This window comes from Lupinus angustifolius, chromosome LG03 (assembly GCF_001865875.1).
Source record: "Lupinus angustifolius cultivar Tanjil chromosome LG03, LupAngTanjil_v1.0, whole genome shotgun sequence".
In the NCBI taxonomy this organism is placed as follows: domain Eukaryota; kingdom Viridiplantae; phylum Streptophyta; class Magnoliopsida; order Fabales; family Fabaceae; genus Lupinus; species Lupinus angustifolius.
Genome location: NC_032011.1, coordinates 25,167,917 through 25,188,973, shown reverse-complemented (window position 1 = coordinate 25,188,973; position 21,057 = coordinate 25,167,917). Strand labels below are relative to the sequence as shown.

Sequence of the window (21,057 nt, the reverse complement as noted above, 5' to 3'; positions counted from 1 at the left end):
CTATTAAGGCTCTCTTAGATTCCTACGATAATCAGAGTTGATTCCTGGAAATGATACTTGTTATAAGAAATAATCATACACTCTAAAATGATTAATGCATTACTAAAAATGAATAAATAGAATATTCTTGGTAATACAAAAAAAAAATCTAAAAAGATAAGTGTTCATTACATGTGATGTGATTATTTAGAGGGAGAGTCATAGTGGGCTTAGCTGGAATAGGCGGGATTAACGGTGGTCAAACCCACCCAAAACCATACCAAATATCATTTGCCAATTAGACACAATCCTACAACTTCACCTAGATAAAATTCTTTCTAAACAACACAACTTTAAACCCTTACCCACTTAAGTTGATATTACGGCTTGGTATAGTAGTATAAGATTTTACTAGATTCTAAAAGAGTTCGATTTATGTGAATAATAATCATAACGTGGCAGAGAGATTAGTTCTTTAAATATAAAGTTGACGGGAAGATAGAAACCTTTGGTTACACGAAAAAGAACCCCTTTCCTTCACCAAACATGTGTCATATTCTTCATTTTCCATAAAACTCACCTGTCCCTTTTGTTATTCCTTCTTATGGTTGAAGAACAAGGAGGTAGATACTATTACTCACTCATACTTTAATATTACCCTATTGAATTTGTCATTTTTAATATCAACCCCCATTAATATTATTAATAACATCGCTTTTAATTTTTCTCCTTTTTTAAAAATCTCCAATTTTTCTATTTCCCTCTGTCACTCTTATTCCGTCAACTCAACAAGAACGAACGATTCCGAAAAGAGAGAGAGAGTAGGTATAGAATAGTGTCTCACTTACAAAATAAGATAGAAAGAAGAACCAACGAATCCAAAGCAACCTTGTGATTCAGGTAAAACTTTTTTTTTTCCTTTCCTTTTTTAATATTTGTTATTATTTTTTATATGGAAATATAAAGTACAAGACTTTTCATAGATAGAAAAATAAAAATGTGTTTTTTGTGAATTGGGTGTCTCTAAATTGTGATTACATACATTGATGCATAGTTTGGAGATGGAGATGGGAATGTTTGGATCTTTGGATCAGCACTGATAACAACAACAACATAAAACGACATGTTGGATCGGAGAAGCATAGTGTTGTTGTCGTTTTGGTCCTTGTTGTTTTTGTTCCTGTCACTGTTTCAGCTCACATTGGAGCAGAATATTGAGAAACTGAGTTCACCCACTGAGCGTGTAGCACTTCTCCAACTAAGGGGTTCTCTTGGTTTAAGGAGCAGAGAATGGCCAATAAAACCAGACCCTTGTTTATTCTGGGTTGGAATCACATGCCACAATGGTAGTGTTGTTGGGATTAATATCTCTGGGTTCAGAAGAACTAGACTTGGTAGAAGAAACCCTCAATTTGCAGTTGATGCTTTGGCCAATTTCACTTTCTTGCAGTCATTCAATGCCTCAAATTTCATGCTCCCGGGTCCTATTCCTGATTGGTTTGGACTTCGGTTAGGGTCGCTTCGCGTGCTTGATCTTCGGTCTTGCTCTATTGTTGGTGCTATTCCTGGAAGTGTGGGGAATTTGACCAGCCTCACAAATTTGTATCTTTCTGATAACAAGCTTACTGGGACAGTTCCGGATAGTATCGGCCAACTCTTGGCGCTTTCAGTTCTTGATCTTTCGCAGAATTCGCTTACCGGGTCCATACCAACATCTTTGACCGTTCTTGTTAATCTATCATCCCTTGACATGTCTTCCAATTTTTTGTCCGGGCCGATTCCACCGGGCATTGGGGGACTTTCCAAGTTACAATACTTGAATCTTTCAAGCAATGACCTTACTTCTCTACCATCGCAAATAGGGGGTCTTGGTAGCTTGGTTGACCTTGATCTCGGTGACAATTCTTTCTCTGGTGGAGTAGTGCCTTCAGATTTGAAAGGGTTGAGGAACTTGCAGAGAATGATGCTCGGGAATAGTATGCTTGGCGGACCACTGCCTGGGAATTTGTTTGGTACTTCATCGCAGTTGCGTTCTGTAGTGCTGAGACAAAACAATTTTACTGGTTCTTTGCCTCTTGAGTTGTGGTCACTGCCAAAGTTGACTTTCCTTGATGCATCCGCCAATAACTTTGGTGGTTTGCTTCCTAATTCGAATTCTTCAGCTAACGGCACTATTGCAGTGCTTAATATTTCTCATAACGTGTTCTATGGAAACCTCACTCATGTACTTGGAAGGTTCGGGTTTGTGGATCTGTCAAACAATTATTTTGAGGGAAGGGTTCTTAATTTCATACATAATGCATCTTTAGCTAGCAACTGCCTTCAAAACACGACAAATCAGAAGACTACAGTGGATTGTGCATCATTTTATGCTGCAAGGGGCCTCACTTTTGATAATTTTGGACGCCCAAATGCGACAAATCCCCGCACATCAGAAGGGTCTGGGGAGAGCAATAAAACTAAGATTATATTGGCAGCAGTCTTAGGCGGACTAGGTTTAATCGCATGTTTGGTGTTGCTGGTGGTATTATTGCTTCTGTGCGCTCGTAAGCGGGGTAATTCAAGTCAGAGGGGAAACGGTGTGGGCCCTGCTCCTGCCGGAGGCAGCCCTCCACATCCTACTGATGCATCAATTAACTTTTCAAATGTAGGAGAGTCATTTACTTATCTTCACTTGCTCCAAGCCACAGGAGATTTCAATGATGCAAATCTTATCAAACACGGTCACTCGGGGGATTTATTCAAAGGTGTTTTGGATAGTGGAATTCCTGTTGTCATCAAAAGGATCGACATGCGTTCAACTAAAAAGGATGCTTACCTATTGGAATTGGAATTTTTCAGCAAGGTTTCTCATCAAAGATTTGTCCCCCTATTGGGCCATTGTTTAGAAAATGAGAATGAGAAGTTTCTGGTTTATAAAAATATACCAAACGGGGACTTGTCCAATTGCTTATACTTCAAAAAAACCACACCTGAAGATGGTACTTTGCAGTCATTAGATTGGATAACTAGGTTGAAAATTGCTACTGGAGCAGCCGAGGCACTATCGTATCTACATCACGAATGTATTCCACCCCATGTTCACAGGTATTTCCTGATTTCCTTGTGTCTTGTTTTTGTATTTCCCCCCATTCTCGGCTGCATCTTTTACAAGGGCTCAAACTTTCTGCTTGGCCCTTTTTATATCAATATATGCTTGTATGTCTACAGAAGTTTGAAAAATATGGCCAAGTTTACTGAAACAAGAATCGGCATTTGTGAGAGTATTCTTTCTAGTTGATTGGGCCTTCTCAACCCAGCATGAAATGAATAAATTACAAGCTTACATGAGTATAGTTTAAGCTAATATTATGCTAGTAGTGACAAGTGTATTTTCAAATTATTGTAGGGATGTTCAAGCAAGTAGTATACTTCTAGATGATAAATATGAAGTTCGATTAGGGAGTCTAAGCGAAGTCTGTGTTCAAGAAGGCGATTCTCATCAAAGTAGAAGACTCCGATTTCTTCTGTTGCCTCAGTAAGTACACCACTAACAATTTTATTTCATGAATATTGATGAAAATTATGTCTGATACGCTGTTCATTATATTGACAGTATTGTGTTTCATTTGAGTTAATCCTTTCGGTTGCTTATGGTTTGTAACCAGATAACGAATGTCCCGACTTCTCTCTTTCTCATTGTTTGCCATAACTTCTTTAACAATTTTTTATAAGATTTAGTTTTATATGCTATACTGCAAATGCATATTATCTTATTTGTTATAAAAACGTTTATCTAATTTCTCGTTCCCCCTTTTAATATGCAGGTCCTCTGATCCAAGCTCATCTGGTAAGTATAACTCAAGTTCGGTTTTAGACATTGATTTTTAGTCATGTGATATTGTTGTTTCTGAAATAGTAGTATTGGTAAAGATAAGAGGGTGATTGTGCTTGTATCAAATTCATGGGCTAGCTTGAGAAGTTTTGCTGTTTCTGACATACACATAAGAGACTCATGTAGTAGAAGTTCCTGTGGTCTGTCCTTGTTTCTTACCAGTGCAAGTTTGCAACTTGACTACTTTTATGAATAATTCGGATGACCGTAATATCTATGCAATAACAGTGTAAAGATTTATACACAATCAGTGCATCATCTACCATTCATTTGTTTTGCTTTTATTTAATAGTCGATAATGATTGTAAATCAATGGTGGATGATGCAGCGACATTGTCAAAAAATCTTACGCTGTTAGTGCATACATCATTTTCTCAATTTGTATTAGGTGATTGATATGGTGGTTTATTTTTATATGCTTGTGGTAACCGTCTTCCCCTTGTTCCGAAGGGTTTTGCTCTTTTTATTTTCTTACTTAACATTTAGCTCTATAGTTAGAATGATTTGTTTCTTTGCATTTCTAAATCTGTCTCCTCGGGGATTCGCCGTTGTGTGAATTGTTAATCTGTGACTAATATTTTGACACAAATTTTGTTCAGGTTCATCAACATCAGTTTGTGCCTATGATGTGTATTGCTTCGGGAAAGTGTTACTTGGGCTGGTGACTGGTAAACTCGGACTCAGTGCGTCAAGTGACGGTGATGTAAAGGAATGGTTGGATCAAGTTCTACCTAACATTACTATGTATGACAAGGATCTCGTGACAAAAATTGTCGATCCATCTCTGTTTCTTGACGAGGATTTCTTAGAGGAAGTGTGGGCAATAGCCATTGTTGCCAGGTCTTGCCTTAATCCCAAACCTGCGAAACGACCCCCAATGAGATACGTCCTCAAGGCTTTGGAAAACCCTTTAAAAGTTGTCAGGGAAGAAAGCTCGAGCTCGGCAAGGCTTAGAGCAACCTCATCTAGAGGCTCTTGGAATGCTACTTTGTTCGGTAGTTGGCGTCATAGTTCATCCGATGCTGCAACAGTAGTAATTCCACCATCCTCTGGTCCATCAAAAGTAGAAGGAACTAGTAGTTTAAAGCTTTCAGGAACACCAGGCTCACAATCACCGCGTAGTTTCCACGACGGTGGTGATGGCATTTCATCATCGCAAAGACGTTACTCGAAGGAAATATTTTCGAAGCCGTCCGGCTTACATGATGTAGAGAGGGTGGATCAGGAATAGAGGTTTAATTCTTCACTATAATACCCTTGTGCTCTTATTGATTTGAGCATTGCTTGAGTATTTGGAATTAGAGAAGTGCATTTCAACACACAAAGTGCCACACAAATTCTTGAACAAAGGGAGTGATTGTATTTCTTTTCAGTGGTTTTGGTCACAAAAACTTGGTGAAGAGATAGAAAAAATAGAGAAGCCCAAGTGCAATGGGACGGGAATCGCTTGTCCCCAACAGTGTCTCATTCTCTGTCCCAAACTAATCTTATATCGATACGTGGATAAAAGCAAAAAGTAATAAAATTGAGCACTTTGATTGAGTTGAGACATGGAGTGAGACATCGTTTGGGACTAGTGATCTCTATCCGAGTGCAATGAAGGTAGATGTGGATACTTCTTTGACTGTGCTTGTTTTGGATTGCAACAAGCCCCAAATTTTTTTCACATGTAATTGATTTTTTTTCCTTACCACTTTGTAGTCTTCTAATGGAATGTAAATTTTAATGGTTCAGTTTTCTTCATTCAGAAAATGAAAGGGACACAATCAAAATTTGAAAGAGTGAAAAAGAATAACGTTACACAGATTATTCAGCCTTGAATCAAATAGTTGGCTTTGGAATTAAGACCAGTCTATAACTCTAATATTGAGAATGCACACATTATGAGTGCAAATTATTTAACTTAATAATAAATTTAAGTCCTCGACTCCTTTGCTTCAGCTGTAGACTTAAATATTAATGAACTGAATTTCCCATCTGCAGTAATCATAGACCTGAATCCAACAAAATTGTCTGAAAAGAGGAATATTATTAATATGTACCTCTTATCAAACTCGTCAAGGGGATTTATATAATGGTACAGCGGTTCAATCGATTGTTTATTAATTAAACCACATATCGATGAAGTTAAATATACGTATATAATATATTAACATTAATGTTAAAAAATTAATAAAAAACTATTTATTTTTCATTTTCACTAAAAAATAATTTTAAATAACCGGTCAGTATAATCGATTTTGACCAGTATGATCGTATGACCATAATAATTATTGTACCGTACTAGTATTGAGATCAGCTGAACCGGCCAGCACGAACCAATTTTTACAATACGAAAAGAGAATAGTGGTTTAAACCTTGAAAATTGTACTTACATATAAGAACCTAAAAATGAGTGAAACATAAAAAAGAAAAGAAGAAGGTCCCACCGAGATTTGAACTCGGGTTACTGGATTCAGAGTCCAATGTCCTGACCACTAGACCATGGGACCTTGTTATATTCAACAGCTGCAACAACATTTATACTAACATATATATTTAATGATGGATCAATATTTAATATTTTTGTAATATTTTTTGGTAAAGTTATCATTGTAATATTTGAATGTATAACCAGATCTATTGCATTTTGATCACAAAAAGAGAGAGAAGGATTGAATTGTGTGAGTGATGGAGGATCAACTTATTCAGCGGTTGGAATCTGCGGTGAAGCGCTTGGAGGCGCTATCAACTGGTTTCCACGGTGGCGCTTCATCTCGAGACGGTGGCGATTCGCCTGATGCGTCGTCGGATCCTGCGATTGTGGCGTTCGCCGATCTGGTGGATGAGTATCTAGGTAGAGTTACCAGTGCTGCGGAGAAGATTGGAGGACAGGTTTTGGAGATTACGAACATCGTTCGTGAAGCTTTTGCGGTTCAGAAACAGCTTTTGATTCAGATTAAGCATTCTCAGGTTAGCTCTTCTAATTAACACTTGTCATTTAATCGATTTTGTTTTTAATTTTCTGTATTCTCATTAGCTGAGTAAGTTGATTTTGGCGTGGAATTAATGAATTTAAGTTAAGCGGAATGATATTGTCACACTAATTTCAAATCTAAAGAGATTTGTTGTGGAAACAACTAGATGATAGATATGAGTTAATTAGGTTAAAAAATGGCGTGGAAATAAGTAATGAATATTTTCCTTAATATTTTTTAGCACATTCCTGCGATTGTTCATATCGAGTTCAAATCTCTGATTGTTCATTTTTTAATTGGCAATATGATCAATGAACTATGTGTATCTGCTCCTTTTTTGAGCTATTGTTCTTGGTCGGTAAAATAATAAGGTTTTGTGCTTTTGTCCTATTTTGTATGCACCCTATTTTATACAGTAACGTAGCATAACCTTTGATGCAGTTGAGGATGGCATCTTTCTGGAGGCAATCTGTTTTTCATTTCATGTTTGTGTGATTTCACTGATAGATTTGTCTGTTAAAAGATAATTGATGAACAATGTTGTGAACTAGAATTTGGATACAATAATTGAAGATGGTTCATTACCAAAAGAGAAGCTCAGTTTAGTTGGCTGTAGGAAAACTAGTGATTGTTACCCGTGTAGTATTGATGTTCTGTCTTCTGTGCTGTGCATGTCCTGGTGTTTGTGAATACTGTCTCAATTTGTTACATTTCCATTCTGCAGAAACCTGACCTTGCTGGGTTGGCTGAGTTTCTAAAACCGTTGAATGAAGTGATTGTCAAAGCTGCTAGAATGACAGAGGGAAGGAGATCTGATTTTTTTAATCACTTGAAGGCTGCTGTTGACAGTCTCTCAGCTCTAGCTTGGATTGCATTTACAGGGAAGGATTGTGGTAAGTGATGAATTATTCTTTACTGCAATGGTGGTTTACCTTTCAGTGAGCATTATGGTATCGTTCAATCCATGTAACCGACCCCACCTAGTGAGATTAAGGCTTGGTTGTTGTTGTTGACTTGTTGCTGCGACTTATTTTTCTTATGTATGTTGTTTCAAGGTATGAGTATGCCCATTGCACATGTCGAAGAAAGTTGGCAAATGGCTGAGTTTTACAGCAACAAGGTATTCTTGATGCATACCAGAAAATGTTGATCGTTGTTGTAGGATAAGTTTCATGAACTGTGGTCTTCTCTTTCACACTGAGGGGGAAAGGATGAAATGAGTTTTTCTTTAATTATTTTAGCAATTAGCATTGCCTCCCTCGTGTTGGAAAATATTTCATATTTACTGCAGTGTTTGTATCTATATCTGCTTCTTGAGTTACTTCAGCCCAATGGATGAGAAAAGAAGTAAATGATGATCGGCAAGCTTAATATTTATTTGACTTGACTCAGTGATTGTGGCTTTAAATGTTTTATTTCAAATATACTCTCTGTGAACATTTTAGGTGCAGAATGATTTTAGTCGATATTGCATTGTCCTTCTAGACTTTTCCTGCAAATTACCGTCTTGTTTTGAGTTTTGACCACTATTTCCTGAGTATAGAATATTGATATTGCGATTTCAACTGCAATAATCAGGTGCTAGTGGAGTATAGAAACAAGGACCCAAATCATGTTGAGTGGGTCAAAGCTCTGAAAGAGTTGTATCTTCCTGGTTTGAGAGATTATGTCAAGGGTTTTTATCCTTTAGGCCCTGTGTGGAGTTCAACAGGGAAAAATATTGCTCCGTCAAAAGCTTCTGCCCCCCCTGCTCCTGCTCCTCCTCCTCCTCCACCCGCTTCTCTCTTTAGTTCTGAATCAACTCAAGCTTCATCCTCTAAACCGAAAGAGGGGATGTCAGCTGTTTTTCAAGAGCTCAGCACTGGGAATGTCACTTCAGGTACCTTCTCATGCCTACTCTTACTTTCCTCATTGAATGATCAGATCATATATAAAATTTAAATGTTATCTACCAGGTTTGAGAAAGGTTACAGCTGATATGAAGACAAAAAATCGCTCAGATAGAACTGGAGTTGTAGGGACTATTGAAAAAGAAAATCGTGCAGGCTCACATGCATTTTCTAAAACAGGACCTCCAAAATTAGAACTTCAAATGGGCCGAAAGTAGGTCTATATATGTGTATGTCAGTTTGTGTGTGATTTGTGATATGATGTGTCAATGTCAAATTGTCAAGATTCTTATTTATTCTTTGCCGGGGTAGGTGGGCTGTTGAGAATCAAATCGGGAAAAAAGACTTGGTCATTGAAGATTGTGATGCAAGGCAGTCTGTATATGTTTATGGATGCAAAGATTCAGTTTTGCAAATTCAAGGTAGTCATAATTATTGTACGAGCTCCTTTCTTTACATGTTTGGTATATTAGATTTTGTTATGTTGCTATACAACTTATCTCTTGATGAAATTGTTATAATTTGCAGGAAAGGTCAACAATATAACTATTGATAAGTGCACAAAGATGGGAGTTGTATTTAAGGTTGGCATGTTACGTGGGAAATAGAGATTTTGATATTTTAAATTGTTGTACAAATTCATATTAGGGAAACTTATCATTTCTCTTTGTGCCTAAAATGTAGGATGTTGTTGCAGCTTTTGAGATTGTAAACTGTAATGGGGTTGAGGTGCAGTGTCAGGTACCTTACTTCTTTTTCCTCCTCAACAACCTCCAGTAATGTTGGTATCTTAGGTTAAATATGATTTTAGTCTGCCAAATGTTATGATAGTTATAACAATCCTACATCATCCTATTTATGTGAAAGATGAGATGCAGAGGATAATGGTAAGTTAAATGTGGTTTTAATTGTAATCGTGCTTGCTTCCACTAATTTAGGGTTCGGCTCCAACAATTTTGGTGGACAACACTTCTGGCTGCCAGCTTTATCTGAGCAAGGACTCTTTAGAAGCATCCATATCTACAGCCAAGTCAAGTGAGATCAATGTGCTGGTACCTGGTGCTGGGCCTGATGATGATTGGGTATGTTTTCATATTTCTGTCCTAATATTTGTCTGACACTGCAAAATTTGGTTCGACTATGGAGCAAGAGTTTGCCGGGTATTATCTCCCCAGGAAAAATAATTAACACATCCATTATTTACATTTTGGAGCTTTATCATTCTTTTGTCACTCCTGGATGTGAAATAAGGAAATGAATGATAACTTTTTGGAATGCTTAATTTAGGCCAGGTGCAGCAATTGAGTCAGATCAAACATGACATGCTTGGACCTTTAGTTTTGTATGCTGCATAGTGCATAGGATTCATCAGCATTGCTTGCATTTGTCTATATAAAATTGAAATTACATACCGCTTTACTAGCTTGGTCTTCCTAAGTGTTAACTGGATCCAGAAATTGTTGAAAGTTACACTTTTAAAATTTAATCACATTCTTTCATTTCAGGCGGAACATTCGTTGCCGCAACAATATATTCATGTGTTCAAGGATGGTCATTTTGAAACAACAACTGCTTCCCATTCCGGAGGTTAAGTTGATTGGCGATTTGAAGTTCATATTTATTTTTAATCATGTTCATTGGATTGCAGTGGAAGTGGCTTCAATTTCTTGTTTCTTTAATTCATTTACAAATACAATAGTATAGTTGGATTATATATGTTCATGTTTGGCTACCTTATTCGGATTTTTTCCATTTGCTTTTTTGAAGCAGCGGAAACATTCATGAGTTTTTGTTTGGCAGAGTTTGCTTCTGCTTGAGCGTGTAAGCGTGTTGTTGTTGTGAGTTACATTACTGGATTTATGTTTACAGAGGACCTTTCAGTGACATTTTCCTGTGTTGGTATGTATGTTTCATTCTAATGTTTTCTTCTGAAGATTGGTAATGTTTGAGCTTAATGACATAGTCCAAAGTTGTCAATCATATATTATTATTCCATATGTTCCTCAATTTTATTTTACACACAAATTTCAGATGTATAATTCTCTAATGAACTCACAATGATGAAAATAATAGCAGAATACAAAAAGTTAGGCCATTAACGAATCATCTAAATAAGTGAAAGATGGAACATCTAGGAAGAGGTATGATACACATACAAGGATCGATATTTCAAAGTTACTTCAAAACTCCACTAACGCACAGCAAGACTAATGTATAAAACATGAATATGTCATATATAGTGTTATTAATACACTACCGATCATCAAATCGGTCAAGATACTGCTAATGTTATAACAGTTCAATTGATAGTTTATTATTTAAATTGCATATTGATGAGGTTAGATATACATATGTATTCTATTTTTTTAATTTTTAGAAATATTTATATAGGAAACTGTCAATTAGAACGTATGCCGTGATTTTAGTATCAGAAGAGAAAATTATTTTCATATTATCTTTCCAATATAACTAGCAATAACAATCTCATTAACATGATTCAAGGAAACATATTTTGTCTCATAAAACGTGTCATATTTATATATCATTTATTGTGATTCGTCAAGAAAATATTTAATTATTAAATTCTTTCATCCTACCAATTAGTACAAATGAAGAAAAAAAAGATGTGTTCTCATAATTCAAGCCTAAGAACAATGGATAGCAGTAGGAATGTTAGATTCCGTGGCCCAATAATAACCTTAGTGACCAAAACCAGCAAAATCATCAAATATAATTGAATATCTAAAAAACTTAACGTTAGTAAGGAATTAATTAATAGTAGAAACGATAATAGGATTATAGGATGCTGTTATATATGTCTAACTAATGAGAGGAATTTTGTTTTCACATAAAAATATGGTTTTCTAATTTTGTTGTATTTAATAAAAGCAAATAAACTAATAAATCGAACCATATACATTCAGTTCAATTCGATTTTTAGATTATTAATAAACAAAAATCAAATCATGTACCTTTGGTTCGGTTTCTGATCTTCTCCAAAAAATGAATCAGATCATTACACCTCTTATAATATCAGTAGTTCAGTACATAGAATTGAATTTAATGTAAGTGGTTGAATATTGTTCATAAATGGTGGCAAGTACTATAATTTGTATATTCAAATAACACAATTCCCATAAAAAACGAATATTTATTTAATTTTAGGAAAAGAGTAAATTAAACACATCTTCGAAAAGATGATACATCATGTCCTATTGGCCATTATAATTTATTTTTTGAATCAACATTCATTACAATGAAAATACAACACACAACCTTATTCATAAAGTTACATTATTGAAATTGTAGTTATGCTTCATTTATTATCATAAAGAGAGATATTTGGCCTTGACTCTAAATTTATCACGACTTCCTTTTTTTAGCATCAACATCCTTCTCACCATAAGCTGAAATGTTGGGTCTTGGCTCAAAATCTTTCACGACATTTTCCTTGGCATTGATATCTTCGCCATAAGCTGAAAGGTTGGGTCTTGGTTCAAAATCTTTTACGACATCCTTTTCCTTGGCATCGATATCTTCGCCATAAGCTGTAATGTTAGGTCTTGGCTCAAAATCTTCCACAACATTATTTTCCTTGACATCGATATTGCCACCATAAGCTGAAATGTTAGGTCTTGGCTCAAAATCTTTCACGGTATTCTTTTCCTTGACATTAGTGTCGTCACCATAAGCTGAAAATTTGAGTCTTGGTTCTAAATCTTTTACAACTTCATTTTTTTTAGCATCAACATCGTTCTCACCATAAGCTGAAAGGTTGGGCCTCGGTTCAAAATCTTTTACAACTTTCTTGTTCTTAGCATTGATATCATTGTCACCATAAGTTGAAATGTTTGATCCTACTTCAAAATCATCAACAACTAGCTTCTTTTCTATGGTGACTAATTGTGCATTTTTGACCAATGAATCTTCACATTTGTTGTGGAAACCTTCTCTTGGCACGTTCTGATCTTTCATGACCAATCTCCAATCTTCTCCCAGGTCTTTTCTTGATTCCACAGTATCTACAAACTTCTCCACAGAAATATAAAATGAAAATTAAATTAAGGAAGACAAGATGAAAGTAATGGTCAGAATACATGTAATAATGCGTTGCTATCTTAATTACAATGCATTGGAACCGTGGCAATTAGGAATAAGGATCATCTCCATTAATGAAAATGTAAGTATTACAAAAAATAAAAGAAAGAATAATATGGTAAGACATTTTTATTTTTTGTATATAATATAATAATACTTTTGTTATTGAAAACACATATAAAATCAATTATTTGTCTCTCAATTAATAAAAATGATCCTTCTAAATAGCATTTTCAACCTGTTCTGCAAATATTCAAATCTAATTACAATAGAACTTAGTCCTTGAGAAGTAAAATTAAGAAGAAAATATTTAAAATAATCTTGGGACCACATGAAATTAAATTACACAAAGTAGCAAAAAATGCAACATTGTCAATGTATAATGCATGGTGTTAAACTCAATTCATTATGAACCCAAATCCTCTATACCAAAAGTTTTAAATGTTTTTATACTAACATATTTAGGTATTTGACAAAACATCATTAAGTTAATATAGAGATATATAAAACTTTTGGTATAGAAGATTTGAAGTCATTCATTAGAAGCCTTTGAAGTGGATTAAATTTAGCTTTATTACTTATAAAAATATTAAAAAGTATAAACAACTAACTAATTAATAGAGATATGATAAGAAATGAATGAAAATTAAAACCTACTAAGTAAAGGAAGAGAAGAGGAAGCAAAGCAAGTGAGGGTCTCATTTTTAGAATCAAGAAATGATAGTTTCACTTTCTCTAATAACTTAGAATTGTTTGTGTCATGATCCCTATCACCTTTGCCTATTTATAGCTTCATACTCAACATAACATAGGATACTTTTAACAATAAATAATTCCCCGGTCAATCTGGCACACCTTACTATGCAACCAAGTTATTCCAATTTCATTGGATTAGACAGTTCGACCGATTTGATTGCTGATTGATCTTAAAAATATTTTTTGCTTGTATTTTTAATCGAATGAGGGGTAAGACTGCTTTCAATCTGATTTTTTTTTGTCTAATCATGTTAAATCTGGTTAAACTATAATAATCTTGAAAGTAAATTGAACGATTCACATTTAAAAAAATGTAATATTATTCTAATATTTTATTTTACTTCGGTCCGAAAAAATATAGAGATATTACTTCAATATAATTATATATAAAAATACTCAATCTGACCATATAATTTATCATTTTAAACCAGTTAAATTTAATATCAAACCTCTTTCAATTTGATGTTCTTCTCGAATTTGACTTATGCAAAGAAAAAGTAATTTTAATTAAGTGAAACAATTACATGTGCCAAAAAGACTGAGTGAATTACATTGTCATATTTTATTTATATTCAACTTTTGAAAATAAATTTATGACATTTGGCCTCATAAGTTTTTTATTTTAAATAAGTCTTATAAATTTCTAACATTCAATAAATAAATATTTTTCATCAATCACCATTTAAAACTAAAAAGACACATGTCACACAAAAATAAATTATTCATTGCTCTTCCATGGTGGCCTTCACCATGGTCGTCGTCCTCCACTATAAACATCGTCTAAGATTGTTGCCTTTACTTAGAAAGATCGTGACAATGTTTTTGTTTTTATTTTCATTTTAACAAATGTACTTTTTAACCGTGTTGACAAAAATAATTATTTGTTAGAGCTCAAAAATTTATGAGACTTCGAAACAAAATAACTTAGGAGACTAAATGCAACTTAAGTTAAATTTGAATAATCAATAATACTTCTGCCATAAACTTATTTTTCAATAATCAATTTAAATTGTAACAAAAACAAATTTGAATATATTTTATTTTATTTCCTATTTTGAATTCAACCTAGCATGATAAACCTGAAATGAAAAGGAATTGGATGATATTCAAGCACTATTTTTTTTTCTTTCTGGCGTCAACAACCTTTTTCTTTACTAATTCAATGTGCCACTCAGGTTGATATTATTCCTGGTTGTCTCTATGTATCATTAAAGTATTAAACATAATATGCTTAGTCTATTAAGGTTGGAGTAAGAAACATTGCAAGATATTTATGCACAGTTGCACACTACTATATATATATTTTTTATACACACTATCCCATATATATATATATATATATTAGAGTCTAATATCAATATAACGTTAATGTAAATATTTATACATAATTATTAAATCACCATTCATTTATATTTTTTTAAAAAGTCAATAATGATTTAAGATAGATGGTAGATGATATATTGTCAGTATACATATTTTCCTCTATTTTTTATGCACACAATATATGCTTGATAGTGTTGTTGTGTATTTCACTTTCAGCCCCTCCTTATACTAACACAAATATTGAGTTTGATAATAGAAAAAGATAAAATTACATAGTATTGCAGATACATCTCCGCTTATAAATAAAACAAGATACATCTCCAATCTTCAAAAAAATATTCATGGCATTTCAACTGAAAATAACTTATATATAACTGAAAATTAATAATTAAATTATCCTTCTCTAGCTAGCTTACATAATTCTACTTTAAAAATTAATATATTCTTAAGACTGTATTGTAGTTCTAAGTTCTTTTTTTTTTACTTAAAATAGGAATTTATGGTCACGTAGCATTTTTTACTATATTCTTAAAACTAACCAAACATTTTATCTGTCTATACACTGATACACGTAGCATTTGTTTGTTTTCTTCTTGTTGGGACTCTAGTGAGTGAGAGTATAAGGGTGGTGGTGGTTCTCATGTCACGTTCATGGTCACTCAATTATTATAACAGGGAAATATAATAATGAAGACTATAATTGAGAGCATTATTTGTAGGTCATGAGTACCGGTGGATTCAGAAACTTTAGAATAGTGTGGGTCAAATCTTAATATTCATGGTATTAAATTCTCATCCGCACTTGTTCGGGGAGGCGAAAAATTCTCATCAACAATGGATGACCATTTGGTTTGTCACTATTTGGTCCTTGTGGTTAGTTAGAAATAAAATTATCTTTGAATAATATTCTTTTAATCTTGATGAGGTAATGTTCGTTATTTACCTTCATTCGTGGAATCTTCTTAGTGCTCGATTCGCCAGGTTTTCTTTCTCCTTTTTGGAATGGGTTTGGAATCCAACTAGTTACATTTCTTGTAATAGTTAACGTCTTTGTGGAAAGGAATACCATTTGTTCTCATAACTATTTATTTTTTAATAAATTATTACAGATCAAAAAAAAAATTCATGGTATTAAAATAAATACATTTTTTCAAACAATTGATACATTTATTATTAGCATATGGTATAAAACATGCTCAACCTCCATGAGCAAGATCAACATCACTTCAAAATCAAACTATGAATGCTCTAAGGTATTTTTTTCTTTAAATTCATCGCTAAAACTTCAATTTTTTATATAGTTGGAATATTAATTATCATTTATGTGTATTATTTTTGTGGATTTAGTAACTATATAAAAAACACTCCCTTATAAATATCAAATCCAAATCGATATAAGAATCACAATTAATAATGATATTTAGAGGAAAGATGATGAAAGGAATTTGCAATGATCGATAGGTAAACTTAAAAATAAATTGAACCTGATAATTTAAAAATAATCTCAATTTTACAAAGAGCAACATACCCAATCAAAACTTGTCATTGAGGTAAGGTAACAAGAAGGGAATAGGAAGAAATTTTTGTGTGTAAGCAATAAAAATTTGAAACTCTATATAGCTTTTGGCTTTAATTTAGTGCATATTAAATATATAATTCGATTTCTTCCATAAACTCATATGAAAAGATTGTTATAATGGTATTGGTTTCCGACACAAGTTTGCATCCTTTTCTTTTTAGGTAGTTTATTGGTTTTTAAGGCGGTTAATAAACTATTAGAGTTGTTTGGTAAAGAGAAATTGGATGAAGTTTGTACAAAAAGAAATTGTAGTATTTTTTGGTAGAATGAGGAAAAGAAAAGAAAAAAAGGCGCTAACGCCTTAAAAATGAAACTTCCATAGCTCTATTGCGTGTGAGCTCCTGGTGGGGAGAATAAAAAATCAAGATATCATGACCATTAGAGGTCTCATGCTTTGCTAAGAAGCCAGCATAAGAATTGTCTTCACGAAGAATGTGTTGAAGCTTTATGTGCTAGTCTTGTTGCAACATCTCACAAATAGCATAGATTATCGAGGAATAAGCATGGGTAGTCATGGAATTCTGAAGGATTAGAGATAGAGAGTCCTTGGAGTTAGTCATGCAAACGATATTTTTATAGCCTTTACTTCATGATATATGTAAACTATGGTGGAGGGCTGTGAGCTCCGCCTTCAAGTTGTCTGCAGTACCAATAGATCCAGAGAAGCTAAGGATGAATCTACCATCAGAGTCTCTCAGGATACCTCCAAAACCAGCAAGACCGGGATTTCCAAAGGAGCTACCATCAACATTAAGAGCTATGCAACCATCAGAGGACAAGTCCAATGCACAAGATGGGATCAGCTTCGAACATCGTCTGTCGGAAAAAAGCATTTGAAAGCTAATTTTTAGAAACCTAATTTTTAAAAACCTAATTTTTAAATTCATTCAAACAACTTTTCAAAAACCATGAGTTTTAAATAATTCATTTGTTAGTTTTAGCCATTTAAAATTTACCAAATTTCATTAATTACAACATATTAAAATGCATACCAACAATTATAGATTAATTATAAGTAAATATACAAATAACTATTAGAAATAACTACTAATAACTCTACCAAATTCCTAATATTTATTTTATTAAAAATAGTAATAATTTTACCAAATTACAAATATTTATTTAATTATCTACACATTTAATTATTCTAATTAAAAATAAAATTCAACTAATAAAAAACTAAATGATAATTAGATAAAGAATATATGTCTTTCTAATCATTTATTAAATTTTAGCTTACTTTGCCATTAATTTTATCAAATAACTATAATTCGATAAATTATGGGCCTAAACTTAATGATTTTGTGTGGGATTCCATTAACTTTGTCAAACATATGAGTATATTAAACATATATATCTAATAAAAAATGATATATCTTCATATTAATTTCTCATACAAACACTTTTAACTATAAGAAAATGACATATGTCAAAAAGTAATATATTTTTTACGGACTACTAAAGATATTCCCTTATTTTATAGGTAAGGAGTTAATTTCTTTCAAGATACTTTGATTATTAATGATTAATTTAAAAAAATATATATCTTTTATTGTGTATATGACAATTTGTAAGGAGTTTAATGAGAAGATATAGTATTACTCATCCAATATAAATAATTGGAATTTGTGGGGCAAGTGTCCCCTAGTCATCATGATCCATTGGCAGAAAGCCTGTGTTGAGCCATGTGACTCATGTCCCCAAATTATGAACTATACTTTGGTTTTTCTCATGTAGATTTATCTTGTGTTCTCTGAAAGCTAAATATAGGGATCCTTACATAGATTCACACTCACTATATTAAAATAGTTATATGAATTTAAAGATAGATTATATATCTCTATATTTTTAATAATCAATATCTATGTACTAGTTTGTTATTATATTTCAATCATTAAATTTAGTTAAAAGATGAATCATAATCTTATTTAGACGTGTGATCATGTTTGTCTCCAAAAAGATTATTCATTTACTTATCAACTAAATATTACTCCACAAACGAATAATATTTCTCTAATATGAGACTATGAGTACACTTTTGCTGCTATCGTTTTCAAGTTGTAGTAAAATAAAAAATTTGATTGAATATATACAATCATTAAAAAAGACACCAAATATAAACAAATATAAAGTAATCAATACGTTTGTGGATCCCCAACATTGCATGCTGAAATTTATAAAGACTTAAGTTTTGCAATATAGGAGAGTGAACTAGTCTTCTTTATCATTGGAGCTTAAGCTAATAATAATATAAATAGATTTGACATCATATTTTAAATGGAGATTATTTTAATTTTAGTAATGTATTAACTTACACGGATTAGTTTAATTTATCAAAATAATTGTCTCTATTGTGAAAGTGTGATAATGTTTCTTGGTTATCATAATATTCCTTAAATTTGATCGAAGACTGCTTATGGAAAATCTTGTTTAAGGAAGAAAGAAAATTGTTTATATTTTGTGTGAATCCAATAATGCAATCAACCTTACATAAAATGATTTGTGGATTAAATATAAAAATAACGTTCTATGTTCAATAGTTATGGGAGTAGTTGCTCTAATGTACATGAATTCATACCATTTGTATAAATTCATCAATTATATGTAAAAGTTTCAATCATTCAATGGTTTAGATTAATATATAAGGCCTATCTTAGCCTCCTAAACTACCCCTCTAACCTAAACTTTTATAATATAAAAAAAATAATACATTAGTAAGTTCATCTACTTTTTTTCATAAAGAGTAAAAAAAATTAATATATGTTGGTGCAACAGAAGCGATTGATGACCACAAGCAATTAAATAATATGCATAGAATAAATAGAAGAGAAGAAACAAGAAAATTTGTTAACGAAGTTCGGTCAATTGTGCCTACATCTCCGAAAGTGCTGAGCGGCTACTAAGATATTATTAGAGAATAAAGATTATAAATCATGGCACACTTATGGGCCCACATGCCCATGAAGTGTTTCTATTTGATATTTATATCTAATGCACATTACAACAAATAACATAAGTCCAATATATGACATTGATATTTTACTATATTCTAATGTGAGGTAATATAGGAATTCATATAACCTCATCAAATAATACAATGCTACACCACTCCCACCAATATTTTATTTGAACCCTTTGGACTTTGGAACCACCGATCTATATACTCTTCTGATCAATAGAAATTAAACTAAACTGAAAAGGGATTCAATATATAGAAGCTGAAATATGGGAGTAAAGTTTATGCCTTGGATCCTCTTTCTTCATCTACTAGTAATTTTGGTATCCTATGTGTTAATAAATTTTTCTTGAAACTCTTTTTACTTTCCTAAGTTATTCCTTGATTAAACAACTTTGTTTTTGTTGCAGTGTTCCTATGGAGATCAAGCAAGGGAATTGGCTGAAAAAGAAAACAAATTCTTGGAATTTGCACTTGAAGGTGGTGACAAAATCTCTACTAATATCAAAGATATACATCATGAGCATAAACATGCACATGTTATGGACCATATAGACCCTTCACTAATGGTATTCTTCACCTTGAAAGATTTGAAGGTAGGGACAAGAATGCCAATTCATTTTCCAAAGAGAGATCCATCAAACTCTCCTAAGTTATGGCCAAAAGAACAAGCTGATTCAATTCCTTTCTCATTGAACCAACTTCCATACATTCTCAAACTTTTCTCTTTTTCACCAAACTCTCCTCAAGCCATAGCCATGCAAAGCACACTAAGTGAATGTGAGACCAAACCCATCAAAGGTGAGGTCAAATTTTGTGCCACCTCTTATGAATCAATGCTTGAGTTTACACATAGAATAATAGGGTCAAAATCTAATCTTCAAAGCTTTGCTACTTTGCACCAAACAAAGTCAAGTGTGACTTTCCAGAACTACACAATCTTAGATACCCTAATGGAAATTCCAGCTCCTAAAATGGTGGCTTGTCACACCATGCCATACCCTTATGCAGTTTTTTATTGTCATAGCCAAGAAAGTGAGAATAGGGTATATAGGGTGTTATTAGAAGGTGATAATAAGGACAAGGTGGAAGCAATGGTTGTTTGTCACTTAGATACATCTCAATGGTCACCAAGACATGTTTCATTTCAAGTTCTTGGGGTTACTCCAGGAACCTCTTCTGTGTGCCACTTTTTTCCATCAGATCATCTCATTTGGGTCCCCAAATTGCAAATTCATGGTTCTTCAAGCGTGTGATTTGAACTATATATATGCACCTAGCTCTATGTTAGTACTAATAAATGCAAATTTTGCAGATCTGAATGATGTAAAATTTCATAGCATTTATATATGTGTGAGTATCCTTGTTAAATGCATCATAATTTTGATTTATATGATTAACTTCAGCATGCCATAATTTTGATTTATATGGTGTGAGAAGAAAGGAAGGGTAGTTCTCCCCTTTATGTTATTTCATCATATAACTAAAGCAATAGAGCTTCTCAAAGAGTGAAAAAGAGTAAGTTATATATGTTCATTATTTCTGACAAAATAACTAAATAAAATCTATTGAAACTTTAAATTTAGAACTAAAAGTATTTGACAAGGATTCACTAATAAATATAAAAGGGTTATTATATTTGCCAC

General features: G+C 33.0%; 4 protein-coding genes, 1 long non-coding RNA gene and 1 other non-coding gene across 12 annotated transcripts; 4 read left to right on the top strand and 2 right to left on the bottom strand.

Annotated features, from left to right (window-relative positions):
* Positions 1,006 to 14,287, top strand: LOC109344030 (probable LRR receptor-like serine/threonine-protein kinase At2g16250). 3 transcript variants are annotated; one of them, XM_019582614.1, is made up of 5 exons: positions 1,006 to 3,066; positions 3,368 to 3,496; positions 3,786 to 3,808; positions 4,453 to 5,096; positions 14,268 to 14,287. In XM_019582614.1, exons 1-4 carry the CDS (start codon positions 1,103 to 1,105, stop codon positions 5,082 to 5,084), a joined length of 2,748 nt encoding a protein of 915 aa, XP_019438159.1. In that variant the 5' UTR covers positions 1,006 to 1,102; the 3' UTR covers positions 5,085 to 5,096; positions 14,268 to 14,287. The 3 variants fall into 3 exon arrangements, with proteins under 3 accessions (XP_019438159.1, XP_019438158.1, XP_019438160.1); XM_019582613.1 differs by lacking the exon at positions 14,268 to 14,287 and having other exon boundaries at positions 4,453 to 5,257; XM_019582615.1 differs by lacking the exon at positions 14,268 to 14,287 and having other exon boundaries at positions 3,786 to 3,810; positions 4,458 to 5,257.
* On the bottom strand, positions 6,274 to 6,345 carry TRNAQ-CUG. The gene has a single exon. It is a non-coding gene; the product is annotated as a tRNA-Gln (tRNA).
* On the top strand, positions 6,466 to 10,659 carry LOC109344031 (cyclase-associated protein 1-like). The gene is made up of 10 exons (XM_019582616.1): positions 6,466 to 6,805; positions 7,535 to 7,703; positions 7,866 to 7,930; positions 8,389 to 8,689; positions 8,766 to 8,913; positions 9,012 to 9,121; positions 9,228 to 9,283; positions 9,384 to 9,440; positions 9,638 to 9,781; positions 10,205 to 10,659. The coding sequence occupies exons 1-10, from the start codon at positions 6,524 to 6,526 to the stop codon at positions 10,289 to 10,291; spliced, it is 1,419 nt and encodes a 472-aa protein (XP_019438161.1). The 5' UTR covers positions 6,466 to 6,523; the 3' UTR covers positions 10,292 to 10,659.
* Positions 11,901 to 13,580, bottom strand: LOC109344032 (organ-specific protein S2-like). Of its 2 annotated transcripts, XM_019582618.1 has the most exons (3): positions 13,455 to 13,580; positions 12,667 to 12,728; positions 11,901 to 12,594 (listed from the first exon to the last, which is right to left on the bottom strand). In XM_019582618.1, the coding sequence occupies exons 1-3, from the start codon at positions 13,497 to 13,499 to the stop codon at positions 12,063 to 12,065; spliced, it is 639 nt and encodes a 212-aa protein (XP_019438163.1). In that variant the 5' UTR covers positions 13,500 to 13,580; the 3' UTR covers positions 11,901 to 12,062. The 2 variants fall into 2 exon arrangements, with proteins under 2 accessions (XP_019438163.1, XP_019438162.1); XM_019582617.1 differs by having other exon boundaries at positions 11,901 to 12,728; positions 13,455 to 13,579.
* On the top strand, positions 14,822 to 20,815 carry LOC109344029. The gene is made up of 3 exons (XR_002107283.1): positions 14,822 to 14,833; positions 18,128 to 18,130; positions 20,692 to 20,815. It is a non-coding gene; the product is annotated as an uncharacterized LOC109344029 (long non-coding RNA).
* On the top strand, positions 19,575 to 20,782 carry LOC109344028 (BURP domain protein USPL1-like). Of its 4 annotated transcripts, none has more exons than XM_019582611.1 (3): positions 19,575 to 19,725; positions 19,822 to 19,876; positions 19,928 to 20,782. In XM_019582611.1, the coding sequence occupies exons 1-3, from the start codon at positions 19,681 to 19,683 to the stop codon at positions 20,665 to 20,667; spliced, it is 840 nt and encodes a 279-aa protein (XP_019438156.1). In that variant the 5' UTR covers positions 19,575 to 19,680; the 3' UTR covers positions 20,668 to 20,782. The 4 variants fall into 4 exon arrangements, with proteins under 4 accessions (XP_019438156.1, XP_019438154.1, XP_019438155.1 ...); XM_019582610.1 differs by having other exon boundaries at positions 19,577 to 19,734; XM_019582609.1 differs by having other exon boundaries at positions 19,822 to 20,782.

Bases quoted from the DNA above. Each gene is read 5' to 3' on its own strand.
- LOC109344030 (XM_019582614.1), top strand. From the start codon at position 1,103: ATGTTGGATCGGAGAAGCATAGTGTTGTTGTCGTTTTGGTCCTTGTTG. The intron at 3,067-3,367 runs GTATTTCCTGAT...AAATTATTGTAG, and splicing joins ATTCCACCCCATGTTCACAG to GGATGTTCAAGCAAGTAGTA. The intron at 3,497-3,785 runs GTAAGTACACCA...TTTAATATGCAG, and splicing joins CGATTTCTTCTGTTGCCTCA to GTCCTCTGATCCAAGCTCAT.
- LOC109344028 (XM_019582608.1), top strand. From the start codon at position 19,681: ATGGGAGTAAAGTTTATGCCTTGGATCCTCTTTCTTCATCTACTAGTA. The intron at 19,735-19,821 runs GTATCCTATGTG...TTTTTGTTGCAG, and splicing joins TTCATCTACTAGTAATTTTG to TGTTCCTATGGAGATCAAGC.
- LOC109344032 (XM_019582617.1), bottom strand. From the start codon at position 13,499: ATGAGACCCTCACTTGCTTTGCTTCCTCTTCTCTTCCTTTACTTA. The intron at 12,729-13,454 runs GTAGGTTTTAAT...TCTGTGGAGAAG, and splicing joins CTCTTCTCTTCCTTTACTTA to TTTGTAGATACTGTGGAATC.
- LOC109344031 (XM_019582616.1), top strand. From the start codon at position 6,524: ATGGAGGATCAACTTATTCAGCGGTTGGAATCTGCGGTGAAGCGCTTG. The intron at 7,704-7,865 runs GTAAGTGATGAA...TGTTGTTTCAAG, and splicing joins ATTTACAGGGAAGGATTGTG to GTATGAGTATGCCCATTGCA. The intron at 7,931-8,388 runs GTATTCTTGATG...TGCAATAATCAG, and splicing joins CTGAGTTTTACAGCAACAAG to GTGCTAGTGGAGTATAGAAA.